Source organism: Lolium perenne, chromosome 7 (assembly GCF_019359855.2).
Source record: "Lolium perenne isolate Kyuss_39 chromosome 7, Kyuss_2.0, whole genome shotgun sequence".
NCBI lineage: Eukaryota > Viridiplantae > Streptophyta > Magnoliopsida > Poales > Poaceae > Lolium > Lolium perenne.
This window is the reverse complement of record NC_067250.2, coordinates 221,619,358-221,647,004: the sequence shown is the minus strand read 5'-3', so window position 1 is coordinate 221,647,004 and position 27,647 is coordinate 221,619,358. Positions and strand designations below refer to the sequence as shown.

The window sequence follows — 27,647 nt, the reverse complement described above, 5'->3', positions numbered from 1 at the left end:
CAGTGGGAGGGACGACGTGGAGCGCCTGCACGCCGAGAAGATGAAGGGCAAGTCCAAGAATGACTACATGGTAAGTTCTTCTTCCCTTTCTTTCTGCCGAGAAGATGAATTTCCAGTGGGGTTTTCTTGAATTGGTTGGATTTGTGCGCGAGCAGGGGAGGGCCGAGCAGATGAGCGAGTACATCAAGCGCCTCAGGGCCTGCATCCGGTGGTACGTGGACCTGGAGGACGGATACTTGGCGAGCTGGAGAAGCTGCAGGGGCAGATCGATGCGGAGAATACCCGGCACACGGAGTTTGGTAATTCACTGTCTGATGCTCCCAGCGCCCCCTTTGTATACTAGGATTGATCCCGTGAGGAGTTTGAAATGCGTCATTTATTGCACATGCTATACTGTTTGGCCATCAATCTGACTAGCTGCAATAGCCTGCAATGGGATTTAACGGTGGACTAGATCTAGCTAACCTTGTTCTTGCCTTAAATGAGTAAAGTGCGTGTATTCTGGAATTATCTTGGTAACATCATTTCAACTTCTCAACTGACGAAGTATTATGCAGCCCAGGTCGTATACAACTCATGGTGTTGTCACTGTTGGTATGGTGACTACAACATTTATGTTCCACTGCTCAATGCATAGTGGACATGCTGTCCAATTATATTGTAGTCTAATTGTATTTTTCCCTTTTACTGAGTTGAGGAGCCATGTATCTCGTACATTTAAGATTGATATTAACCATGAAGTATCACTGATAGAGGACCGAGGGCTAAGAAAATTTAGAGGGTAATCACATATGAATTGTCAACATGTCCTACGGCTGAGTTACAGCTTATTTAGTGGAATCACATATGAACCATATGCAAATATATATGGCTTATGCATACTTACCTCGTAATTTATAATTTGGTGTAATATTTCAGGTCTTGCTACCAAGACTGAATGTTCCCTAAGATGTAATATGCTTTGGCATACAGTTTATTTACTTGGGTTGACCTGAAGCAGCACTATCCTTGATGCTTATTACTGCTTGTTAGGATATTTGTGCCTTAATTCCTCCTCCTGTCTCATGTTTGCGCTCGATAGACTGCTTGTTAGGATTGCTCTAGTGATTGTGCTTCTGTCTGATTGGAGTTCATGAGGGAATCAAAAAGCTGAATCAAAAAGATGCTACTTGTTAGGATTGCTCTAGTGATTGTGCTTCTGTAATTCTGAGTTCCATACATTTTTACTCTGGTATTCATTCTATTGCTGAATCAGTTGGTCATTAGATATTATTTTGAGAGACAACTGCATGTATGTACCAGATTACTTATCTTCTATATATATCATGATAGTACTGCAGTTTTATATTCTATATCAGGACATAATGACTTTCTACTAAAATTATATGTTTATCATCTATATCTTGACATTACTGCAGCACCAAAATACACCATGCCTACCTTTGCTTGCTCAGTTAGTGCTCTTGCTCGTTAATTCATTGCACTTGATGCTGCCAGAAGTACTTTGTCCCTGTAACTTAATCTGGAACTTGATGCAAGCTATTTATCCTAACAAGCTTTTACAATGGAGTAGAATTGTCCAGCATGATCATTATGTTGTACTGCCTACACAACAAGAAGTACTTTGTCCCTGTAATGTGAATCTGGAACTAAATCTGGAACTGCTCGTTTTTCCCAGGATGTCTTTGGGGTGGCACTGGACACAACAACAAGTACTGAGCAGAGATCACTACAATGCAATGGGTCACTGTATTACAAATATTGTCAGTTCACTTTATCTTGGTTGAGGTACAATTACGATTTTCTTTTTCTCTCAGTTCTTTTTTTGCGTAGTGCTCACACTAGGAAAGGTTGTTCTAAGATATGGTGACCAGAGGCACCTGCCACCGTCGAAGCACCTGTTGTTTCCCTGGCTCAGATTATGCATTACATTTCTTTCATCTTTGAGTCGATGTCTTATCTTGTTTATGTATCACCAAAGTTGGCTAAAGATAATCTAACTTGAAAATGGGCGAGCAGGTGCATGGTGGCCAGCGACAAGCTCAGTGAGCAGGGATGTCAGTCTGTGAGCAGGAGCACGGAGCACCGACATGTGATGATTGGGGTTCACCCAAACCCACGGGTGGATAGTTGGGATACTGCTGGGGCGATGCTGCTGCTCCAGCTAGTCTTGCGATGGATGTTTTCTGTATGATATGAATCTGTTGTCAGTGTCTTTCTTGTATATATATCTGATTTCATGTATTCATGTGTTGATGTTTATATATTGTCTAATCTTGTTAATATAAACCTGACCAACCCAAGAATAAATGGATCGTAAAAGGCTAAGACCCAAATAGAGAAAGGCTGTAAAAATGGTGAGACCCAAAATAGAAAAAGGGTGCAAAAAGGCTAAGGCCCAAAACAGAAATGGACCAAAAACAAAGGCCAATGCTTACGGTAAAAGGCTGGAATTATTGGGCTCGGCCCATGTAGAATACAGAATTGGACCGGGCTGATTTCGAATTAAGACGTTTTGGTTTCGTCATAATTTTGCCACGTAGGACTGCCACGTTGGACTCGGGGGCAGGTGCCCATGACGTTTTGGGAACGTCATGCCGTCAGTGACATTTTAAAACGTCACAAAGCTCTACGACGTTTTCAAGTGGAACGTCTTAAGCAGTCACTGCTGACTCCCAGCTTTCGACGTTTTGAAAAGCGTCACCGTAACGTCACAAGTAGCCATTAGTGACGTTTCAGTGACACCTTTATTTTGTCAACTTATGGCAGATTTCTTGTAGTGTTAGTGGATCTTGGTGGTAGGGTTCCTATGGTGGGGTGTTGGAGAAAGTGCACCTATGGAGGCTAGCTTGGTGTTTTGCTAGCTCCATAGGTTGTTCGGAGCCTCCTTGTGGTGTGGAGCTCGCCCCCACCTTGTGAAGGAATCACCGCCTCGACCGGTGCCGTAGTGGAGAAGGGGGAGCCCCTTTGTTGATCTCTCTCGAGGAAGAAGGTGAGGCCTTTCTTCGTGGTGTGGCCGCCTAGCCTCTTGTGTGAGGCTAGCACCTCCTCAACGCAGACGTACTCTCTTTTGTGAGAGGAACTGCGGGAAACAAACCTCGCCTCGTCTCCGCGCCATCCGGTTGTCCCGCTCCTTACTCTTACTGTATTGCTTGTTCCTTTTCTTGTTGCACTTGTCTATGATCATTGTAGGAACACCAACACCTTTAAAGGATTCACCTTTACCTTCCGCACCGCTAAAATTGAAAACGACTAAAACTTGATGTAGCGTCCATTCACCCCCCCTCTTGTTCGCTACGATCCATTCACATTGTAACCCGATAATTTCGATAATCAAGATCATACAAGCAGGAAGTAAGGGTTTTACCTCATCAAGGGCCCCGGAGCTGGTAAATCTCTCTCTCCGTTTGTTTGGTATCCGATGTCTCGTGTCAGACTACATGATTCCGTCAACCCTAAGCCCCCAAAAGTGGGCATTGCCGAGGAGCACCCTCGTCAATTGGCGCCGTATGTGGGAATCCTGTTGGCACAAGGCTCGTCATCGGCTGCTTCAGTCATGTCGTCTGCAACTTCATCAACATCGCTAGCGTTGTTGTCGGCTCCTTCATCGCCAAGCTCGGGGAACTCGATTTGATTCGGGTCCTTCGAGTTTACTCCGCACAATTACTCGTCTCATCCGATCTTTTTGGATCTGCAAGGCGGGTTAGATATGACGTTCAAAAGCGTCCACTACTGCATCAACACTGAAGGAATCCTTCGGCTGCCCGATCCGCTCGTCTCCAATACATCAAGGATCCCATCGTCATCAACGGCAGGATCGACCGCGTCGACTCCGGTCCCGGTCGATCTATCGGCTGAACTATCTGCATCAACGACAACATCTTCACCACCATCGACTCCACGCCGATCAATGTCATCTATATCCGTTGGGTCCGATGATTCCATGTCATCTGATTTGACATCGTATCATTTCCTAAACTGCGACACCAGGCATGAATTAGGCTCGGATGACACGTCGTTCGTCTGCAGTGTCAATTATTCTTCGGGCAATGAAAGTATCGACATCATCGTCAGGACAGCTACCTGGAAGGTGGCACATCATCAGATCTATGCTATTCTCAACTCGGGCCACGGAGAAGAAGGAGAGCGCACACCACGTGCCAGTAGGCGTCGCAACATCGAGAACAGCTCCAAGAACAATAATAGTGACTACACTATTACTGAGGAAGAGTGGGAAGCGGCTCGAGCGGCAATAACCAACAATACTCGGCTCCCTTCTAGAACTCCGGCAGGGACTCTTAATGCATACCATTCTATCTTGGAAAGGAATCGAGTGCGAATGTCGAACGAGCAAGCATGTCTCGATGGACGACGGCTCGCGGCTGATCAATCCAGTGAGCGACGTAGAGCCTCACATGCTAGTGCGTCTCGGAGCAACCAAGGTTTAGGAAGACATAGAACCAAGGATGCCTCGGCTTTCGGAAGGTGATGCAAGGGAGATAACTTCAAACTTGTCGAAATCCTTTATGACTATGGACACCGCAGGTATGCTAAGGCGGAAAACTGTCGAGGGAGCAACTGCCAACCTCGCGGCCTATCTGATCAACCATCAGCCAACACCCGATGGGCCTATGGTGCAAGCTCATCAGGGTGCTCTGGAAATCCTCGCGATCCTTGGAGATAAACTAGTTCCTCGAAAGGAGACGGCTACACACCATGGCAGTGGTTCCAGGCATCGTTCGAAAGACGCTCGAGATGATATCACTCAAAGCATGATTGATAAAGCTCGACGAAGACAAGCTGCAAGAGAAGGATATGATAGCGATGATTCCGAAGAAACTCAGGAATACGATAGCGAACTACGAGGAGCCGATTGTTTAAGCTACAAGATTCGGGAGACGATGCCACCTAAAAGGTTTAAGCCTACTCCCACTGATGCTGCTAAATATGCCAGGCAGCAGGAGCCGAGATCCTGGATAGATGATTATTTGCAAACTGTGATCTTACACAAGGAAAATCAAATAACAGCAATGCAGTGTCTGCAGCTTTACCTGAAAGATTCGGATACGAGCATGGTTGAGAGGGTTGCCAAAGGGTTCTATCTGATCCTGGGAAGGTTAGGTTGACGCTTTCGTCAAAAACTTCCAAGCAACCTACAAAAGACCGGTCGGAATCGAAGAACTACGTCATTGCCAGCAGAAGCTGAGAGAGTCAATGCGCACGTACATCGGACGTTTTACCAAACTATTGGACGCTGCTGAAGATGTTTCCGTCGATAGAGCAATCGATGCTTTCAGTGAAGGCATCCGACGAGAATCGTATATTGAAGAACTCGGCCGAAAAAAGCCAAAGACTATCACCAAATTGATGGAGATTGCCAATAGTTGGGCTGATGGAGAAGATCATGTAAGAAAACCTCGTCCGCGCAGTGACGACGAAGACGACGACCAGCCGAGGCACGATTTGGGTCATCGACGAGATCGCCGCAAGAAGAGGAAATATCGCGGATACGATGATACCAACATTGTAGCTGCTGGATATTCCGATCGACGAGATGATCGGTATGATGATAGACGTGATGATCGTCAAGACAACAATCGCAACAATTCAGGAGGGAATCACGGCAATTACAAAGGACCTTCAAGGGTCCCGGAATTGCCTTTTGCTGAGCAGCTAAATGCTCCCTATTATATACATGCATACATCGACCCCAAGGATGACACTAAGAAATCAAGTCATCTGCTCAGAGACTGTCTACAGTTTATCGAGATGCAGAAATTCTACGAGACGGGCAGGGGCAGCTGCAGCAGTCGAACCCTCCAACACCACCACCACCACCACCTCAGCACCAAGTCCAGGAAGTGCAAACTCGTAATCCTAATGAGTCATTCCCCCCACCGCGGGGACAGATGAGCATGATTCACAAAACTGGCGTTTCGAGAAGAAAGATGAAGAAGCTCACGCAAGAAATCAACCTCGCAGAAAGTACCATGGAAAATATTCCAGAGTATGTCGACTGGTCGTCGCAGAACATCCTGTTTAGTAAGGCGGACCATTCGATGTCTATCCCGAAACCAGGTCATGCTGCCTTGGTAGTTGAAGCACAAATTGGAGGATTCAGCATGAGCAAAGTATTCATGGATCGTGGAAGCGGGTTAAACCTGATATTCGCCAGCACAGTCAGAAACATGGGCATCACAAGCAAAATGCTGGAAGAATCTGATACGTGTTTCCATGGCATTGTCTCTACTTTACCAGCGTATACTCTTGGAAATATTTCCTTGAATGTCGTCTTCGGGAAATCCGACAATTTCAGGAAAGAAAGGATCGAATTTGAAGTAGTAAATTGGGAATCACAGTACCACGCTATACTCGGAAGACCAGCTTATGCCAAGTTCATGGTTGTGCCACATTATGCGTATCTCAAACTCAAAATGCTAGGCAACAATGGGACAAATATCATAGTCCATGGAAGTTTCTGTCGCTCGGAAAATTGTGATCGAGAGTTTCAGAAGATCGCCGCTAAGTTTGGAGTAACAGGAAGTTATTGACTTTCCCTCCAAACAATTAGCGTCCCGAGATACAGATTTCAAACACAAGGAGGTCGACAGCATCAAGAAGTCAAAGAAGAAACCAGATGACCTTGCATTGGCAGCTCCAGCCGTTGCACCTTCGGCAGTTGATGCTAAGGCCTCAGCCGAAGACACTAACACTCTGGCGATTGTCGCAAGTGCTCCTAAGGAAACCGTCGGTACCGCTCCAGAAATTATGACCTCCAGAGCCACCGGCTCCCTGCGCACGAATCAAGACAAAAAGGACCCTCCTCTTGCATAAAGAAGACTAGCGGCGTCATGCATCTTTATTTTTTTCATAGAGATTTTCTTTCAATAAAGCTTTTCTAGCCATAGCATTATTATGTTATCTCATTAATAAAGACCCAAGTTTCGTTTATATGAGTATCGAATTGATTCGGAACACCCAATTTTTTTTAAAGATTATTTCGCACAATACCGCGAATATTGACTTCGGCAAATGAACTCGATAAAAAATATCGAGGGTCGTTCCCAATGAATATACCCGAAATTACCATCTAAAGCCTCGAAAAAATACGAGCGCTGCAATAGAAGGTAAAACAAACGTGACTTATAACAATACACAATTATCCTTTGCTGAAGCCTCAAGAATAAAAGAATAAGTGAGTGCTGCGGATAGCGAGGATAAAACTACTTACAAAAAAACCCATGTCAGTACTTCAAACAAAGAGGCGACGGAGTCGACGACAGGCATAGTTCCCTCGATTCGCTCGGGGGCTGTCGCCAAAACATACGCCATCGGTTGAAGCAAAGTTGCGATTACTACGGGTTCTTCGAACCTGCAACATGAGCTGATCACTCAAAGAATTTTCTCCCGATAACTTTCGTAACTACTGCAATCCCTTGGAAGTGGTAAATCTCCTTCTCTCCCTACTTGCAGGCCAGTCCATAAAAGGGTTGTCAATTCGGTGGTGCGTGTGGCAGGAACGAAACAAGGGAAGCGCTAGGAATCGGATGCCGATAGCTAGCTTCCTATAGGACCCCTGCTGCGACGTCCGATTTGTTTTGCGTGGACCGCTCGATGACCCAGAATTACGGGAGCCTAGTTAGTTAGTTTCCATGCAGCGATTTCTGGTAACTAACACCAATTCCCTGGGATTGCGCCATTATCTGCTGATTTGTTTCGTGGCGAGTAATGCCCCATACTATTTGATTTATGTGTATGCTATTTTGGAAAGTAATTTTGGACTTTATTAGGAAGCAAATCATGTCCCTTGTTATTTGGGTTTCAAATCTGGTTTGAATGCACTGCAACAAAAATTGTGCTTCCATGGTGAATGAAATTTTCTCGATTTAATATAAATATGTGTGCTATGACAAAAAGAAATGTTTCAGAAGCATCACTACCCTTCCATCGATCAAATCTGCCTCCAACATAATATGAGAACAAAATCATTTTCTCTGTCATAGTTACTCATACTTCAAATGAACTTTGACGTGCTTCTAAAGAAATAAATATTTGCTCATATTAAATGAATATTTGCTTCCATGGAAAAAATATATTAATTTAAAATGGGATTTGCTAAGTCTCAAGTGACTGAGATTCTCATATATCTCAGTCGACACTGAGAATCGTTGGATCGTTCTTTAAGATTCGTGAAAACTGCCTAAATGGTCGAAAAAATACTTTACGCGCGGGCGTGCGGAGTCGAACCCACGTCCAGCTTTGTCGCTGCGCGCGTTCTCAACCAACAGGGCAATCAATACTTCATGTTGTAGCTTCACTACGAAATCTTCATATTGTTTCTTTCACCGGTTTCTTTCCATCTATTTAGCCTGCATTTGTGCTGACAATTTTTTTTTTTTATTTCGCCTTCTTTCTAATTATTTTTATTATCTCTATACAATTTAGTTTTCAGTTTCGTGGTTGACCTTTAAAGAAATGTGCAACCATGCCTTATATGTATTTTTTTATTTATGTTGGTAGTATTTTCTAGTTTTTTTTCCTTTAAATAGATTGCACTTTTTTCAAGACTAGCAAAAGAGTCCGTGCGTTGCACCGGGATAAACTAAAACTAAAACACTATAGCGTTGCACCGGGATAAACAAAACTTAAAGCGGTCGAGCAAACTATTTTTGGTGACACTTTTCTTTATTTTGCCCCCTTTGTCGATGTCGTTTTTAGCTAGATCATCGGGTACCAACACCAGAGCCACCCGCCGCCATCTATAGTTCACCCTACTCTTCGAAGGCTTTCGCCTTTCTCGAGATAGGGGATTAGAGGACGCAGCAAAAAGCGGATATATCCTTCGAAAGGAATGTGTATATGGATTGACTGAACCAACCCGAGCTGGTAGGGTAATTCCATTTTAGGGTCAGATTTGGTCCTCCTTATATATTATAGGACACTTGCCCGTGCTTCGCTACGGGTGAATATTTTGTAGGTAATGAAAAGATTCATGTGCCAAAGTCAACGACCATATTGATTTGCTGCACTGGGATGCGTTGGATGGGGACTCAGCCGTGGGAAGGAGTGCGTACTTACCATTTCGTTCACTTTGAGTGGTATGATATGTAATTTCAATAAAAAAATATGGTCAATAAAAAAACGGACGAACAAGAAGCCTTTGCTCGTGCGTTACAATGGAATAACGTCCAAAGTAAGTTCCGTAGGTACATTCGCAATCTGCGTGATGGCCATACCCGAGACCTTGGTGAGTCACCACCTTTGCAGGGTCCTCTTGTGTCGTGTCCGAACAATGAGACCTGGCGGGAACCCCCGACAAGGAGCCAGAATCAATCCCATACGGCGGGAACAGAATTTATAGCATTATGCAAGGAGAAAAGTAATCCAACATGCAAATAAAATGACCTACATGTAAAGAAATGGTGCACACTGTTTTTTTCGACAATTGGCAGTTTATTATTTTGAGCAATAGACCCTGCCTCTGCATGCATTGCAGATTTTGTATCTGATTTGCTTCATAGTGTCCTTAATTCGTATTCAGAAAGGTTACCAAGCCATGTGAGAAACGGTTATTATACTTCTGTCCAGATACCACACCTATTTGGTGGACCAAGCCATTAGTAGGGTAACTAAACCGTTTTGCTCAGTCAAATCTGCAACTTATAAAGTTCAAAAAGGGCAAAGAAGGCTCATTTACCTGACCAGGTTTTGTTGAGTTTGGTTTTCTATATCAAGGACATATATCATAGTAGGCTAAACGTTAGACATCAAACTCTGAAACAGCTAGTAGTAAAATGTGACTCACTGAAGACAATGGTAATTGGAAAATATATCCTCCATATTCTCGTTATTGTCAAGCAATCAGGCCAGGTTTCACTGCTTATTACCGAGGGTATCCTGCGGCCTGGGCATCAGCCGGCCTGGATCCAGCGTATCAATCTGGATGCAAAACGTCTCTGAACCGCGGCCCCCTCGCCGGCCAGATGCGAGGCAATCGCTTAAGACAACAGATCCAGAGCCGTCGCTCATTGTAATTGAATCGCATGGCACTGAACGTAGACCACCATCCAGCCATGGCCCATGGGAAGCGGAGCCGCCCATGCCCATCGACCAGACGCCGCGCTACAGCGCCTCTAGGCTCAGCCGTGCCTGTGATCCCAATCACTCTCCTACCTATCTACTCCCAACCGCCATCGATGAGCTCAGAAGGATGACGGTGGTGCATACGGCGACTGGAAAGTCAGATGGTTCCTGCCGCCGATCATGAAAACATGAATCTGTCAATCTGGTCAAGGGTATCTGCCGAGCCATCGGCATGATGGCGGCGTCACTGGTGCTCCATGGCACTTGGCCGGTCGTCCTCGCTGAGCTGGGTTTTGCAGCCTGACCGTGCTGTAGCTAGCCCCGCATGCCTAGCATCTTTGTAGGCTCGCTAGTCGTCCTCGCCGTGCTGGAGTTTCCCCCGTCACCGCGCTAGCTCGCGTGCCTGACATCTCGGAAGGCTGGCCAGTCGTCCTCGCCGTGTTGGCTTTTCCGGCTTGACCGCGTTATAGCCTCATGGCTAGCTCGCGTTCCTAGCATTTTGGAAGGCTCGACCTGTCGATCTAAAGCTTGGATCAATCTGAATTGATCTGATATAAGTTCTCATATTTAAAGACTCTGAGAGGCAAAACAAAAGAACGACTCGTGTCAGTTCCGGTTCCTTTGTGAGAAGAACGTGTCACGTCCCGATACTTTACGAGATTTCACAACGTAGGAAACCAGGAATACCAACTTTGTGAGAAGAACGACTCGTGTGAGGTCCGGATACTTTACGAGAAATCACGACGTAGCAAACCACGAATACCAGCGACACGGACGGACGAAAACCAATGAGAAGGACGGACGGACCAAACCACGGAAACAATTTTCCCTTTATTATTAGGTATAGACTAGGACAAAACCCGTGCGTTGCTACGGCAGCCTAGATTAAATCAAATGGACACAATTTATGTTTAACAATGCTTGTGCATTGCTACGGCCGATCAACTTTAGATTTAAATATGCGAATAACAATAAGTTGATCTCTTATATTTGGAGACAAAAAATCAAGAACTCGAGAAGATGGCCAAAATGAATGCACACTGCTGGCTGTATATTTCTGTATGAATATATTCAGTAATTACTAATTAGGACCAAGCACATCCAATTGATCATATATAAAACAATTCAACTCCCCTAATAAGAGTATTTTACTGAAATTTGACTTTCCATTGAACTTGTAGAGAAGCAGATTGTAGACAAAGTTCGTAGCATGCCCGGTCCACGCACAACGACATTGTTGCCCCAAATTGAGGATGCATGAGCTCTTAGCTTAACGGACACCAAAATCAGAATAATGAGAGGCCATCGACTTGTGGAAGTTCAATAACAAGTTGCTACTTCTAAGCAAGCATATGCTTTGGCATGGAGCGCATGAAGGATATGCTTTGTCTTGCCAGCAACACATGCCAGAAACTCACCCTTTTCTGACGAATGCCAAAAATTCATGCACGGCATATATTTACTCAAGAAAAGCAGCACCCACATTTACCTTTGCATATATAGCCATGTTTGGCGCCTCCTGCCATTTGTAATTGCACCGTTGGGCCCGGATCAGCAGTACCATCAATCCCATGAAACTCCTGGAGATGTTTCTGTAGCTGTAATAGGACTGTTTTTGTTGTTGTTCAAACGGAACTGTTTACTTTGTTGCGTATACTGTCCACCAGCACCGTAGAAATACAGCTATCAGTTTCTGCTTGGCCGCGAACATCACATTAATGCTCACGAATAGGTGAACCCCATCCTATAGTACAGCAGGGGCATCGCGTATCAGCGACGCCTGGAGAGGACGTAGCTGCAACTCGACTGTAACATACTAACATTAGTCGACTGGAGCGCCACCACGTCCACCGACGAAGGTTCGATCTGGAGACCCCGACTGCTGCTGTGTGGCCAGCGTTGTTGCCGGCTATTCTCGCTCCTGCGGCCGCTCTCTGATTCCCAACCATCGCGGTTTGGGACGTCGCCCTGTTGCCATGCCGCGCACGCCGTTTCCTGCTGTTGTCGCTCCGGCGGCCACTATTTGTTCCCGCTCCAGCAGTCCAGCCCTCGCGATTTGGGACGTCCCCCGTCGTTCGGTGGTGGCAACAACCGCTAGTATTCGCCAGGCAAGACAGTCAGGACGGCAGAATCCATGTTCGACTGATCTTAAGCAGCGTTTGTGTCCCCGGCCACTAACACCGGTTTCCGCCGGTGCCGACCGCCTTGGCTTCCTCGTTCGGCCGAACCCTGCAGGCACGAAAAGTAGCAGCTAGAAGCTTCGATAGCACAGACTTCTTGATGATGTTGACAGGGGCGTTCGGGGCTGCACCGTCGACGGAACAGGGAAGCGAATTTCAGGTTGTGCCCTGCCGACCAGGGTCACCGTTATTGCCGCCAAGCTCTGCAAATCTCCGGAAGATTTTGCTGATCGAGCCACGGTCGGGCATTGTATATATATAAGCGTTTACATAGAGGCGTCGATCTACAAACCGGAGCTAGTACATACGTACGTGTTGGCATAAACGCTTGGACTTTTTTTGGCGCATAGATTCGATCGGGTTGTAGCCAGACTCCGCTGCCGCGTCAACAAAACCATGGAACAAGCGACATAGTAGTAGATATTTTCCAAGGCCCACGTAACCAGTCGCACCTAGAAAACGAAGCAAAGGCCCACATAACCAGTCGCACCCAGTAAACTAAGCGTACAACAGGAACGAAACGTCTTTACGTAAGTTGGACTGCGGGTTGATTACTAAATTTCTGAGGGGCTAAAACGCAAAACGCCCGACGGACGACGGAACCCTTTTTGCTTTATTATTAGGGAGAGAAATGTACAACACTGGTGGAAAAACAGGCTTCGGGTGAGCCCCATAAGTCGCGATGCTGCAGGAACCGCGACTAATGGTACCTTTAGTCGCGGTTCGGGAGGAGAACCGCGACCAAAGGCCTGGGCCCAGGCGCTCGGTGGCCAGCCGGTGCACGTGGGGGGTCTTTAGTCGCGGTTGGCCAGGCCAACCGCGACTAAAGGTGCCCGAAGGCCTTTAGTCGCGGTTGGCCAGGCCAACCGGGACTAAAGCCCCTCCCCTATATATACCCATCCAGCAGCCAACACTTAGCCATTTGGTGCCATTCTCTTCACAAGCTTCACAAGTGGGTATTAGGTTTGCTTTTGGTTCCTCTTATGCACATAAGGTGTTTGATGAAATGCCCCAAGAGCATGAAACAAACATGATATGAAGTGTTGGAGCCACACTTGAGCTTTCTCATTTATTTTTTCCTCCTCGATCGCGGTTAGCAACTTGAACCTTTGATGTGTCGTTGATAAAATGTGCATGTGTGTGTAGTTCATTGTTTAATTTATATTGTTTGTAGCTAGTTAGTTTAACAAATGCATGATGGTTAATTATATATTTTATATTATAATAATGCAGATGAATCGACAATGGTTGTACGGTAACCGACTCTCCGGCGAGTTCAGTGCGGGTTTGAAAGATTTCCTCGTAGTGGCTAATGCGAACAAGCAGGGGGGTTTTGTTATCTGTCCATGTGTTAAATGTAAGAATCAGAAGGGTTACTCTTTCTCAAGAGATGTTCACATGCACCTGCTTCGGCACGGTTTCATGCCAAGCTATAATTGTTGGACCAAGCATGGAGAAAGAGGGGTTATAATGGAAGAAGATGAAGAAGGGGATGATTTCATCGATGAAAGCTATCTTGCTCATTTCGGTGATACTTTCATGGAGGATCTGAAGGTGAAGGGGAAGGTGAAGGGGAAGGTGAAGAAGAGGCACGTGATGATCCCGTTGATGATCTTGGTCGGACCATTGCTGATGCGCGGAGACGCTGCGAAACTGAAAAGAGAGGGAGAATTTGGATCGCATGTTAGAGGATCACAGAAGGCGTTGTACCCGGATGCGATGATGGTCTGAAAAAGCTGGGCTGCACATCGGATTTCTTGAGATGGAAGGCACGGGCAGGTGTAGTCGACTCGGCATTTGAAAACTTGCTGAAAATGTTGAAGAATATGTTTCCAAAGAATAACGAGTTGCCCGCCACTACGTACGAAGCAAAGAAGGTTGTCCGCCCTCTAGGTTTAGAGGTTACGAAGATACATGCATGCATCAACGATCGCATCCTCTACCGCGGTGAATACGAGAATTTGAATGAATGCCGGTATGCACCGCATTGCGTTATAAGATCGAGGCGATGACCTTGGTGACGATGTTGAGGGCCGTAAACCCAGGAAGAGGGTTCCCGCCAAGGTGATGTGGTATGCTCCTATAATACCACGGTTGAAACGTCTGTTCGGGAACAAAGAGCATGCCAAGTTGTTGCGATGGCACAAAGAGGACCGTAAGTCGGACGGGGAGTTGAGACACCCCGCAGATGGAACGCAATGGAGAAAGATCGACGAGAGAGTTCAAAGATTTTGCAGCTGACGCAAGGAACATAAGATTTGGTCTAAGTACGGATGGCATGAATCCTTTTGGCGAGCAGAGCTCCAGCCATAGCACCTGGCCCGTGACTCTATGCATCTACAACCTTCCTCCTTGGTTGTGCATGAAGCGGAAGTTCATTATGATGCCGGTGCTCATCCAAGGTCCGAAGCAACTCGGCAACGACATCGATGTGTACCTAAGGCCATTAGTTGATGAACTTTACAGCTGTGGGGCAGACCTGGTGTCCGTGTGTGGGATGAGCACAAAGAAGAGGAATTTGACCTACGAGCGTTGCTTTTCGTAACCATCAACGATTGGCCTGCTCTTAGTAACCTTTCGGGACTTTGTCAAATAAGGGATACAATGCATGCACGCACTGCTTACATGAGACTGAAAGTGTACATTTGCCAAATTGTAAGAAGAACGTGTACCTTGGGCATCGTCGATTTCTTCCGAAAGGTCATCCAAAGAAGAAAGAAAGGCAAGCATTACAACGGCAAGGCAGATCACCGGCGAAGCTGCGGAACACACCGGTGCCGAGGTATTTGATATGGTCAAGGGTTTGAAAGTCATCTTTGGAAAGGGTCCTGGCGGACAATCGGTTCGAAGGGAGCTGACGGGCACGTAGCCATGTGGAAGAAGAAATCTATATTGCAGGAGCTAGAATATTGGAAAGTCCTAGAAGTCCGCTCCGCAATCGACGTGATGCACGTTACGAAGAATATTTGCGTGAACATCCTAAGCTTCTTGGGCGTGTATGGGAAGTCAAATGATACAAAGGAAGCACGGCAGGACCAGCAAAGTTTGAAAGACCACGATGACTGCATCCGGAACGGTTTCAAGGTCGTGCCGGCTACGCTACGACCAAAGAAGAGAAGGTCATCTTTTTGAATGCCCGAGCGTATGAAGGTCCCGTCGGGATTCTCGTCCAATATAAAGGGAATAATAAACATGGCGGAGAAAAAGTTCCAAAACCTGAAGTCTCACGAGCGCCACGTGATTATGACGCAATTGCTTCCGATTGCTTTGAGGGGGCTCCTGCCGGAAAATGTTCGAGTAGCCATTGTGAAGCTATGTGCATTCCTCAATGCAATCTCTCGAAGGTAATCAATCCGGAAGTTCTACCACGGTTCTGAACGATGTGATCCAATGTCTTGTCGATTTCGAGTTGGTGTTCCCGCCATCCTTCTTCAATATTATGACGCACCTCCTGGTTCACCTAGTCGATGAGATTTCCATTCTCGGTCTGTATTTCTACACAATATGTTCCCCTTCGAGAGGTTCATGGGAGTATTAAAGAAATATGTTCGTAACCGTGCTAGGCCAGAAGGAAGCATCGCCAAGGGCTATGGAAATGAGGAGGTAATTGAGATTTGTGTTGAATTTGTACCAGACCTTAAGCCGATTGGTCATCCTCAATCTCGGCACGAGGGGAGACTAAGTGGAAAAGGCACGATCGGAAGGAAATCAATGATATGTATGGACGGCCATTCTCTCGATCGAAGCACACCACACGATTCTGACCAATTCCAGCTTGGTGGCTCCGTACTTTGAGAAACACAAGAATATTTTACGCTCGGACAACCACAGGAAGCCCGTATCCTGGATTAGGAAGGCCCACATGGAGACTTTCGGCAGTTGGTTGAGAAAACATTTAATGAGTGACAATAAGGTTGTAGATCAGCTGTACATGTTGGCCAAGACACCATCTTCGACTATAACGACTTTCCAAGGGTACGAGATAAATGGGAATACATTTTACACGATCGCCCAAGATAAAAAGAGCACCAACCAAAACAGTGGTGTCCGCTTTGATGCAAAGCAACCGAGAATGGGCAAAAGGTCACATATTATGGTTACATAGAGGAGATATGGGAACTTGACTATGGACCCTCCTTTAGGGTCCCTTTGTTCCGGTGCAAATGGTTCAAGCTAACAGGAGGTGGGGTAAAGGTGGACCAGCAATACGGAATGACAATGGTGGATTTCAACAATCTTGGTTATCTTGACGAACCATTCGTCCTAGCGAAAGATGTCGCTCAGGTTTTCTATGTGAAGGACATGAGTAGCAAACCGAGGAAACGGAAAGATAAGAAAACGATCAGTACATCATGCGATGATCCAAAGCGCCACATTGTTCTTTCAGGGAAAAGAAACATCGTGGGAGTGGAGGACAAGACAGACATGTCAGAAGATTATAATATGTTTGCTGAAATTCCGCCCTTCAAAGTGAACACCGACCCAAGCATTAAGTTAAATGATAAGGATGCTCCATGGATACGGCACAATCGTAAGCAAGCAGGGACACAAGGGAAGAAATGATGTGTAATAATTTATTAATTGTACCAAACTTTGTTGAATGAATCATGTGAATTATATTACCCGTGATGTGTTTGGTGTCCATTTTCGAATGATTCAATTGACTCGAGATAGCACTGATGATACATGAAATTTGGAGTGACTAAGTCATACTCCTGCATACATGAAATTTGGAGTGACTAAGTCATACTCCTGCATACATGAAATTTGGAGTGACTAAGTCATACTCCTGCATATAGGAAATTTGGAGTGACTAAGTCATACTCCTGCATACATGAAATTTGGAGTGATTTAGTCACACTCCTGCCTAGGCGTATAATATGCATACTCGTAGTCTTCATAGCCGCCGCCGTTGTACTGGTAGTCGTCGCCTTCTAAGTTGCCGGCGTCGTCGTCGCTGCTGTCGTCGCTGTCGTCGGGCGGCGCTCGTGGCTCGGGCGAGGGTAGCGCAGGCGGGGGATATCGCCGGCCGTGATGTAGTCCATGACGCTCTGCAGAGTCCGGCCGTACCACCATAGCCGACGGCCGGCCTCGTGGAAGTTTCCAGGAGGCAGACCGTCCTCCTCATACCTGGCGAGCGCCCTCTCACGCCGATTGATGAAGAAGGCGTCCCAAGTATGCTGGTTATCAGGATGCCAGCGGGGAATCATCCGCTGCTCCGGCGTGAGGTCGAGGTAGTAGTGGTTCGTGATGGCCGCCCGGCGCGCAGTACCCTGAGGGACGGGAGGGACCGGCACGCCACCGGCGCTTAGGCTCCAGCCGGCAGGGACGCGGTAGCCCGGTGGGCAAGGGTAGTTCGAGGCGCAAAGCTCCTCCACCTGCTGGTAGGTTAGAGTGGGTGCGGTGGAAGCCATGAGAGAGTGATGAGAGATTGTAGAGATGTGATAATGCTGGCCAAGCCGGGCTACATATATGGAGTGACAAATGGCGGGAAAAATGGGAGCGGGAAGAAAGTGGCGGGAAGAAAGAGGCGGGAAGAAAGAGGCGGGAAGAAAGAGGCGGGAAGAAATTGGCGGGAAAAAACTGGCGGGAAGAAAGAGGCGGGAAGACAGGGAAGAAATGGCGGGAAGACGAGGCGGGAAGAGGGGGTCGGCGGAAAGACAGAGGCGGGAAGAGGGGGCCAACGAGAAGACAGAGGCGGAAAGACAGAGGCGGGAAGACGAGGCGGGAAGAGGGGGTCGACGGAAAGACAGAGGCGGGAAGAGTGGGCCAACGAGAAGACAGAGGCGGAAAGACAGAGGCGGGAAGACGAGGCGGGAAGAGGTGGTCGGCGGAAAGACAGAGGCGGGAAGAGGGGGCCAACGAGAAGACAGAGGCGGAAAGACAGAGGCGGGAAGAGGGGGCTATTTTTCTGAATTTATTGATATATTATTTGTATTTTTAAGATTTTGAATTGAATTAGTTTTATTTTTATGAATTTATTGATAATTTGTATTTTTAAAATTTTGAATTGAATTAGTTTTATTTTTCTGAATTTTTTGATATATTATTTGTATTTTTAAAATTTTGAATTGAATTAGTTTTATTTTTCTGAATTTTTTGATATATTATTTGTATTTTTAAGATTTTGAATTGAATTAGTTTTATTTTTCTGAATTTATTGATGTATTATTTGTATTTTAAGATTTTGAAATGAATTAGTTTTATTTTTCTGAATTTTTTGATATATTATTGGTATTTTTAAGATTTTGAATTGAATTAGTTTTATTTTCTGAATTTTTGATATATTATTTGTATTTTTAAGATTTTTAAATGAACAATTCTTATTTTTCTTTACTTTTTGATATATTATTTGTATTTTTCAGATTTTGAAATGAATTAGTTTTATTTTTCTGAATTTATTGATATATTATATGTACTTTTCACATTTCGAAAAAGAAAAGAAATTCGAAAAATACCTTTAGTCGCGGTTGGCCTCGCCAACCGCGACTAAAGGGTATTTTCCGCGGGAAACTTAAACCCGGCGAAAAATACCCTTTAGTCGCGGCTGGGCAGGCCAACCGCGACTAAAGGTACCCCTTTAGTCGCGGTTGGGCTCCCCAACCGCGACTAAAGGTCGCTCCCTATAAATTCGCGCGGGGCGCGCCCTGGCGGTTCACTTCTTTCTTTCTCCGCCGATCGAGTTCTCCGTCGCCAATCCGTCGTCGCCGCCATCGATCTTTGTCGCCGCGCTCGCCCTCGCCGTCGCCGCCGCGCTCGCCCTCAACGTCGCCGCGCCACTCTCCGCTGCCCCGAGTACGTCGTCGTCCGCCGCTTCCGCCGCCCGAGTACATCGTCGCCACCGCGCCGTACACACGCAGGGGTCGCCCGGCCGGCCTCTGCCAGCCTCGCGCCGCAGCCACGCGCGCGACGCCGCCACACGCGCGCGCCGCCGTTGCCGCCACCGCGGGAGAGAGAGAGATCTGCAGGAGGCCGGGGCCGGCCGGGGGCCGCGCCGCCGCGCGCGCCGGCGCGTTGCGCCACCGCGCGGAGAGAGAGAGATCCAGGAGGCCGGCCGGGGCCGGCCGGGGCCGCGCGCGCGGTGCAAGATCGCAGCCTCGCGCCGCCGCCACACGCGCCGCCGCCGGTGCACTCGATCCGCGCCGCCGCCGGCGCACTCTGCCTTTTTTTTATTTGCTAAAATTTGACTTAAAATAACTAAAATTTGACTTAAAAATAACTAAAATTTGACTTAAATTTTTGACTTAAAATTTTGACTTAAAAATAACTAAAATTAGACTTAAAATTTTGACTCAAAATTTTTTAGCAAATAAAAAAAAGGACTAGTAAAAATGCAACTAAAATGGGTACTAAAAAAAGAACTAAAATTTTAACTTAATTAAAAACTATGTCTTAATTAAAAACTTTGACGTAATTAAAAACTTTGTTTAAAAAAAGAACTAAAATTTTGACTTAATAAAAATGAACTAAAATTTTGACTTCATAAAAATTGACTTAATAAAAAATGAACTAAAATTTTGACTTAATAAAAAATGAACTAAAATTGTAACGCCGCCGTACCGTCGCCAACGCCGTCAACGCGCCAACGCTACCTCTATTCATAAAAATGTAACGCCGCCAACGCCAACGCGCTCGTCCTCGCCTCCCTCTTCCGCGACACCCCTCTCCCACCCCTTCCTCGCCCCCTCCTTTTGTCACAGCTATTTCACCACCGCCACCGGTGAACTTAACAAAAGTTTGTCACTTTTAAAATAACAAAAATAACTTAACCACCGCGCGTATACGGAGGGGGCACCGCCACCGCGAGGGTTATGTGTCCTCGGCACCGCCACCGCCCTTTCGCCACCGCCACCGGTCTCTCGGTCACGCGGTCACTGCGTCGCCCCTCTCGCCTCCCTCGTCGCCCTCTCTCTTTATATGTAGAAGAGATGTGATAATGCATATACACAATTAATTTGTTTTGACTACATGTTTTCAGGACTGACATATGGCGGACGATAGAGCTGACCCGATTCTGGACAACTATGATCCGGACGCTGAAGACCATATGTTCGGCATCATAAAAGGCGATATTCCATATGTGCCGACCGGAGAAGAAGAAGATGATATCTCTTCTTATCTGAACCTTGAGGGTGAAGATGAAGGGCGCCGTCAGCAAGATGATGCCGAAGAAACGTCGATAAACGACGATCTTCAATTGGAAGTAGCAACCACCTCCGGCGCCGAGGTATATATATATACATATTGAGCGTCTGGTGATACAAACTAACTGATTTGAATAAATGTGTGTGTACTAACGCGCGCGACTCTCTTTCTTATTTTAGCCCTCGGCCGGATCGTCGAAAAAATCGAGTACGTCGTCAAAGCGTGGCGCAACCAAGACGATGAAAGCAGGAGAAACATGCACCATCGATGTTGTCGACGAAGCAACCGGCAGGCCGCTGGAGCCCAGCAAGAACGCCACCAAGTTTGTCAGCCAATGCGGAGCCGTTGTTAGAGACAACGTCTCGATCACCCGCCAGGAGTGGAATGAGCCAAAGAAGGCACGTGTTGGTTTCACTTTTGTCGATAAGAGAGAAAAAAAAGATTGCTTCAACAAGCTTATGGAACATTTCGTTCTACCTCCGGAATACCGCAAATACGATGAGGAGGGTAACAAGATTGCGGAAAACAAGAAGAGGCGCAAGCTAGTCAAACAGTTCGCTCTTTCTAGGATGGCCAACGCATTCCGGAAATACAAGCAAAATCTAGCCCACGACTTTGTCAACCAGGGCAAGACTCCGGATTTCAAAGGACAATATGAGAAACTGCAACATGATTGGCCAGAATTTGTGAAGCAAAAGAAATCGGAGCAGTTCCTTGAACTATCGAAAAAAATAAGGAAAATGCGGCCAAGAAGGAGTACAATCATAAAATGGGGCCAGGAGGGTATCGCTTTTGGCAGCCTAAGTGGGAGAAGATGGAGAACGAGCTGAGGACGCGAGGAATCCGTCCAGTACGGAGGGATGGGACCCAAGGGCCAAAAGCTGGTGGTACGGGCATGGGGGATCGCCGAACCCGGAGACAGGGGAGTGTGTTTATCGGGCAAAATAATTACACCCACCCAAAAGCTTATTGAGGCAATGAGGGAGGCTCAAGAGGGGAGGATCAGGTTCAACAGAGAGAACGACGCCCCGACAAAAGCCCTCGGGAATCTGAACACGGAGGACGTATACGAGGCATGGGGCCCATTCCGTGGAAAATAGGGTTCCCCGTAACGATGACCCGTACGGTTACGAAGCCGTAAGAGAAAGATGGATCGGGATGCAGATGTTGTGGCGAAGTTGGTAACGGAAATGGATGTGATGAAGAAAACCGTGAGTGTACTAGTCGCCGAAAGAGATGCAGCTCGGGCGCAGCATGTGAAGATCATCCAATGGATCTCGGAAGCCAGCAGCGGAGAAGAAGCAGCGTGGCTTCCACGGAGGCCTCACCGGCTGGTGCACCGACGATAGAAATTACTTGCACCGGAGCCTCTCGGGTGGTCGAAATTACTTTGCACCGGAGCCTCCTCGCTACCCCGTGGACGATATAAAGGAGATGAAAGCATGTCATCTGTATTATCCTATCGGGAACATGTCCATGAAGGTAGCCATCGGCGGTGCTTTACCACTGGAGCACTCCACCACAACAACCCCATTCAAGATGGCTATGCTCGTGTCACGGTGGAGGAGATAGTCCAAGGGTTTGAGGACCCGGACATTGACATTGCTACACCCGAAGGGGTGAAAAGACTTGGAGATGTCAAGCGCCGATTCATTCTATGGCAGAAGAAATTTATCAAGTTTCTGTGCGAGGCGCCAACAAGTCCACCCCCGTAAGGTGGTGGTGGTGGCGGTGGCGGTGACGGTGGCGGTGGCGGTGGCGGTGACGGTGGCGGTGGCGGTGACGGTGGCGGTGGTGCTTCACCTAATACACCTCATTCACGTCAGCCGACGCCGCCCCCCAGTCCTCGTCCGGCGGGGGCTCAGACACCGGTACCGCCCCCCACTCCACCTCCGGCGAAGAAGCGTAAGCAGTCTGGGTTATTAACCCGGACCCTTACGTACCTAAGAAAACAAAGGTACCGGAGGTATCATCGAAGCCTCTCCCCAGGAGGTCTTGGGAAAGTAGTGCCGAGGAAGTCGAGGCGGCGCGGCTGCTGATTTAGAGAAATGGAAGGCGAGCGTCAAGAAGAAAATAGAGGGCGAGCCCAAGCCGGTATATTACGACAAGGAAAAGCAGTGGGCTAAGTCATTTTTGAACACACCGTCCCAAGCCGCGAAGAATCTGCCTGACGACTATTTACGTGAACTTCGTAGGCAAGCACTCGCGTTCAAGAACAGGAAAGAGTTGGCGGAGAAGAAAGCCTTGAAGGACGAGGCCGAGTCAAAATTAGAAAGGGGGAAAGAAGTTGCCCAGCTCGGGGAACAAAGTAAACAATCGATCGCCCCGCTCATAGTGCAAGCCGCCGATCCGGATGCCCCCGATATCATAGCAGCTGCGGCAGCACATGGATTGACTGTAACGAGTGCCAGAGAACAAGCGGCCGAGTTAGGTATCACTCTTCGTGCACTGCTAGGCCTTGATGAGGCGCCAATGAAGGACGTAGTATTTACATATGTGAAGAATGGCCCTCTCGTCGAGCCTGCGCAGGAAGAGGATCTACCTCGACAAATGCTAGGTCTGCTAAATTGGTACAAGGGTTACATAAAACATAAAAACGCCAAAGAGTATATCTATGCGGAAGTTAGATATGAGCATCACTTCAAACATTACTGGGTACAAATTCCTCTGAGTGAATTGTTCCAGCTGTTCAATCTGCGCGACCTCGACAAATCTATCATCAGTTGCTACGTTCTGTAAGTGATTTATTAATTTCTACCCCATCTCGTTCATTGCCGGCCTGCACTATATATATATATATATATATTGTCCTAACTATCTTGTTGTGTACGCTATATATTATGCAGAATGAAGAAGCGGGAAATGCGAATAAGGAACATCCATGATGTTGGGTTCATTGACCCACACATCGTTAATTCATATGTGTTAGAACACCACCCCGCCGACGTGGAGGATGACCTGTGGCGGTTTATTAGAAAACAGCAACAGAAAAGTGATATTCTATTTCCTTACCATTTTGGGTGAGTGTTTCTGTCTTGAGCACATTCTCTTTTGTTTATGGTATGTGGCTAATCGATGAGTTATGCATGACTGTGCATGTATCGTGTCCGCAGGTTCCACTGGATTCTTATGGTAATTAAAGTTCAGACCTCCTCAGTTCTCGTCCACGACTCTCTGAATATGGATCCGGCGATTTGGGGCGACATGAGAAAAATGATGCAAAAGTAATTATTTTCATTCATTTGCGCTCTATATCGATCGGCCTATTTCGTTCATCATTTCCTAATATCAAGTAACTAATTAATAACTCTCTTGTTTATTTAATTTTCTTTGCCTCGTAGGGTTTGGAGACGGTTCGTAGATACCAAGGTCGGTGAATTCAAAAAGGAGCTACATTTTAAAATGGCAGTGCGGACGACTGGGGATATTCAGCCACCGGGGACCAATCTATGTGGATACTATGTTTGTGAGAGGATCCGGAGATACTGCAATGAGCGGGACCAGACGTGTGAGAACAACATCCTGAGGAATAACCTCCGGAAGACGCTTAGTCCAGAAGCTCGCTTCCGACCACTTCAAGAGGAACTAGCTGGATGGTTGGCGAGGGAAGTCATCGATCCTAGAGGAGAACACTATTACGATGACGTAGAACTTTATATGCACCAGAATTTGTAACTAACTTGTTCAAAATTGTATATGGTCATCCGATATTGAATATATATTGTATATGGTCATCCGATATTGAATATATATTGTATATTCCTCTTGAATTCTTTTTGGTTCTAATTTCAAATTTGTTTGAAATTGTACATTCATATGCATGTATGTATACAGTACCGTAGAATATGTGAAACTCCTTCAAAATTAAAACCCAAAAGAAATAAAACAATACAAATTAAAAAGAAACCAGATTTAGGGGGAGGGGGGCTAAAACCCTAAACCCTGCGGAGGCCTTTAGTCGCGGTTGGCCAGAAGAACCGCGACTAAAGGTCCTCCGCCCTGGCGCTCCCCTGCGGCCCACGTGGACGGGCCTTTAGTCGCGGTTCGTAAGGAACCGCGACTAAAGGGGGGGGCCTTTAGTCGCGCTGCTTTGGTCGCGGTTGGGCCACCGCGACTAATGGCAGTTGCCAACCGCGACCAAAGCCCTTTTTTCCACCAGTGCAAGTAGTAACCTATATTCGATGTGAGTTGCACCTTTTAAAAGAAATGTGCAACTCCATTCGATTTCAATATGAGTTGCATTTCTTCTCCAAAAATATGCAACTAGCAAGTAGTTATTTATACGAGTTACACTTTTCTAAATAAATGTGCAACTAGAAGTTTTTTTTACATGAGTTGCACTTTTCTCCAACAATGTGTAAAACTAGTGATCGATTTAGATTTTTGGTATGAGTTGCACTTTTCTCAAGAAATGTGCGACTAGAAACCGTGTATTGATATGAGTTGCACTTTTCTACTAAAATGTGCAACTATAAATTTTTATATTAGTTGCACTTTTCTCCAATAATGTGTAAAACTAGCGACCGATTTTTTGTATGAGTTATAGTTTTCTCAAGAAATGTGCAACTATCAATCTATATATTCTATGTAAGTTGCACTTTTCTCAAAAAAATGTGCAACTCCATCCGATTTCAATACCAGTTGCATTTTTTTCTAGAAATGTGCAACTAGGAACCGTGTATTGATACTAGTTACACTTTTCTACGAAATGTGCAACTAGAATTTTTGAGATTAGTTGCACTTTTCTCCAACAATGTGTAAAAATAGCGAGCGATTTTTGATATGAATTGCATTTTTTCGAGAAATGTGCAGCTAGGAACCGTACGTGTATTGATACGAGTTACACTTTTCTACGGAAATGTGCAACTAGAGGTTTTGTATTAGTTGCACTTTTCTCCAATAATGTGCAAAACTAAAAACCGATTTTTGGTATCAGTTGCACTTTTCTTAAGAAATATGTAAATAGCATTTCTTTTGTTTCCATAATTTTTTTAGTCTTTTTTACTTGTTCTTCAATTTTAAATCACTTGCACTTTCACTGTCTAAATTTTATTTTTCGGTGAAGTACCAGTACTAGACTAAGTGGGATTGAAACTATTCTTAATTAGCTCCAACCAACTTAAAAGGACGTACGATATGTTGTTCAACAAGTAGGAAGCTAGCTCATCTTCAAAAAAAAAGTAGGAAGCTAGCTAGCCAATTAAACATGGGGATATGCTGCTCTTCATGCGCGTCCTCAGCGAAATGGTGGCTCGCTGCGTGACTGAGACATAACAAATTCTCAGTCAACTGCTCCCTAGCCACTCCCATTAACTATGCCCATTACATTGTCTTAGCCACTTTTATACTGAAACAGATTGAGCCTGACCGGAGGGTCAGATGGCTAGCTGAGGCAGGAGTGCCTTCGGCTACCTAGCGACCCGGGTTTGAGTCTCGAATACCGCGGTTTGCTGCTTATAGCTCCCCTATAAGAATATACCCTGGGTGCTCACCCATGGGTCTCGTTTTTTTTTTATACTGAAACAGATTTTATTTTGCAGGTCCCAAGGTCTCATACATCAGCAAGACTTGCCATATTCAGATATCAGATATCAACTCTGGACGTGTTAGGCAAATAGTAGAACCAATATATATGACTAGTAGAATATAAAATTTTGATGTAATATTGTAAATTGTCTACTCCTCGAATTTTATGTATGGCACTAGTGGAAAACACATCTAATGTCGCGGGCCGTAAGACCCTTTTGTCGCGGGCGGCCAGCCGGGACAACGGGGGCGCGACAAAAGACTCACCCTTTTGTCCCGGCCCGCTTACCACCCGCGACATAAGGTCCACCACGTGGCAGCCGCGGGGCGCGCAGGGGACACCCCCTTTTGTCGCGGGTGGTAATACAGCCCGCGACAAAAGACCATCTACGTGGCGCGCGCAGGACGCTCCTCCTTTAGGGTTTGAGGGGTGCAGCCACCCCCCTCCTGCCACCGCCCCCCTTTTATTTCATTTTTCATTTTCAAATAAAATTTTCATATATTTGAACGCTACTACACAAGCTGTACACGTTCATGCATTATATATAGATCGAGCAAACAAATATTCGAAGCAAAAGTCTATTCGTATACTCCTTACATATACATGGAGCTCACGACTAACGGGACTAGAGCCCGTCGTCTATTCAAACTATTACACGGGGATCATGACCATTTCCTATATTGACTAAACAAGCCTTTGTCGTCTATAATTTCTTTCATTCGAAGTTCCGCCGCTTCCTCCGCAATTCCTAGTAGATGTTTGCGTGGTTGGAGCTTCTCCCGCATGAACTCGACCTATATAAGAAAATGAGATGAATATGACTATATCAATCTTGATAACGAAATATTGACGATAATAAATTAAAGTTGTGAATGTTATTGCTTACGTTGAATCTATTATCATTCTTCTTAGTGGTTAACATGCGAATATACTCGCAAACGTAGTATCCACATAGATTCGTCCCTTGTGGCTGCTGGGCGCACGGTACAGGAGTAAATGTTAGCTTCTCTGCGAAGTTACCCGTATTGTGCTTCTTGAAAAAACTCTCAAAACCCTACCATGCAAAAGAATGATTGAATGAGTGTATAACTAATTGACATCTCACGAACGATATAGCACGGCAATTAATGACTGAAATTACCTATGGAGCAAATTCTGCAAATCAAGGAACCCTTCCAGGCCTCTACTCAATGGGTCCCTTACTTCAACTATTTCCTTATCAACTTGAATGTCTAGCAGAATCCAGTGGAAACTGCTAATGTTTATATATATATACGTCATGAATTAGACTTAACATCGAGTAAGAAAAATTGAATGTGTACAATAGATCAGTAAGACTCTCACCTGTAGTTGTAAGGAAACAGTATTGAATCACAAAAATGTTGCTCCGTTATAAACCTTAGTAGGTTCCCCCCCCCCCCCCCGTTTTTGGGCTCTATCCCTTACCGTGTCATGATGTACTTTATCTGGGTCAATAAACCCAATATTGGTTATATTCTTTACTCTGCATTCATCGATCTTCAGTCTGCATAAGAGACTACTTAAGATATAGTGAGTATATGCAATGAACAGGAACAACTGAATGAACAGGAACTTATATGTAGTTAACAACTTACAAGCAATAGCAGCTCATGAGAGATTTTTCGAGGGAGTCTAAATTGAATAACTGCCAGAGTTCGGAAATCTCAATATGGAGATCCTCCCTTCGAAAG

At 45.9% G+C, this 27,647-nt stretch overlaps 1 protein-coding gene across 1 annotated transcript; it reads left to right on the top strand.

Annotated features, from left to right (window-relative positions):
• The first annotated feature begins 10,099 nt into the window (after positions 1-10,099).
• LOC139833855 (uncharacterized) lies at positions 10,100-24,189 on the top strand. The gene is made up of 5 exons (XM_071824211.1): positions 10,100-10,239; positions 22,604-23,143; positions 23,255-23,428; positions 23,522-23,632; positions 23,750-24,189. Exons 1-5 carry the CDS (start codon positions 10,100-10,102, stop codon positions 24,081-24,083), a joined length of 1,299 nt encoding a protein of 432 aa, XP_071680312.1. The 3' UTR covers positions 24,084-24,189.
• Positions 24,190-27,647: the final 3,458 nt, after the last annotated feature.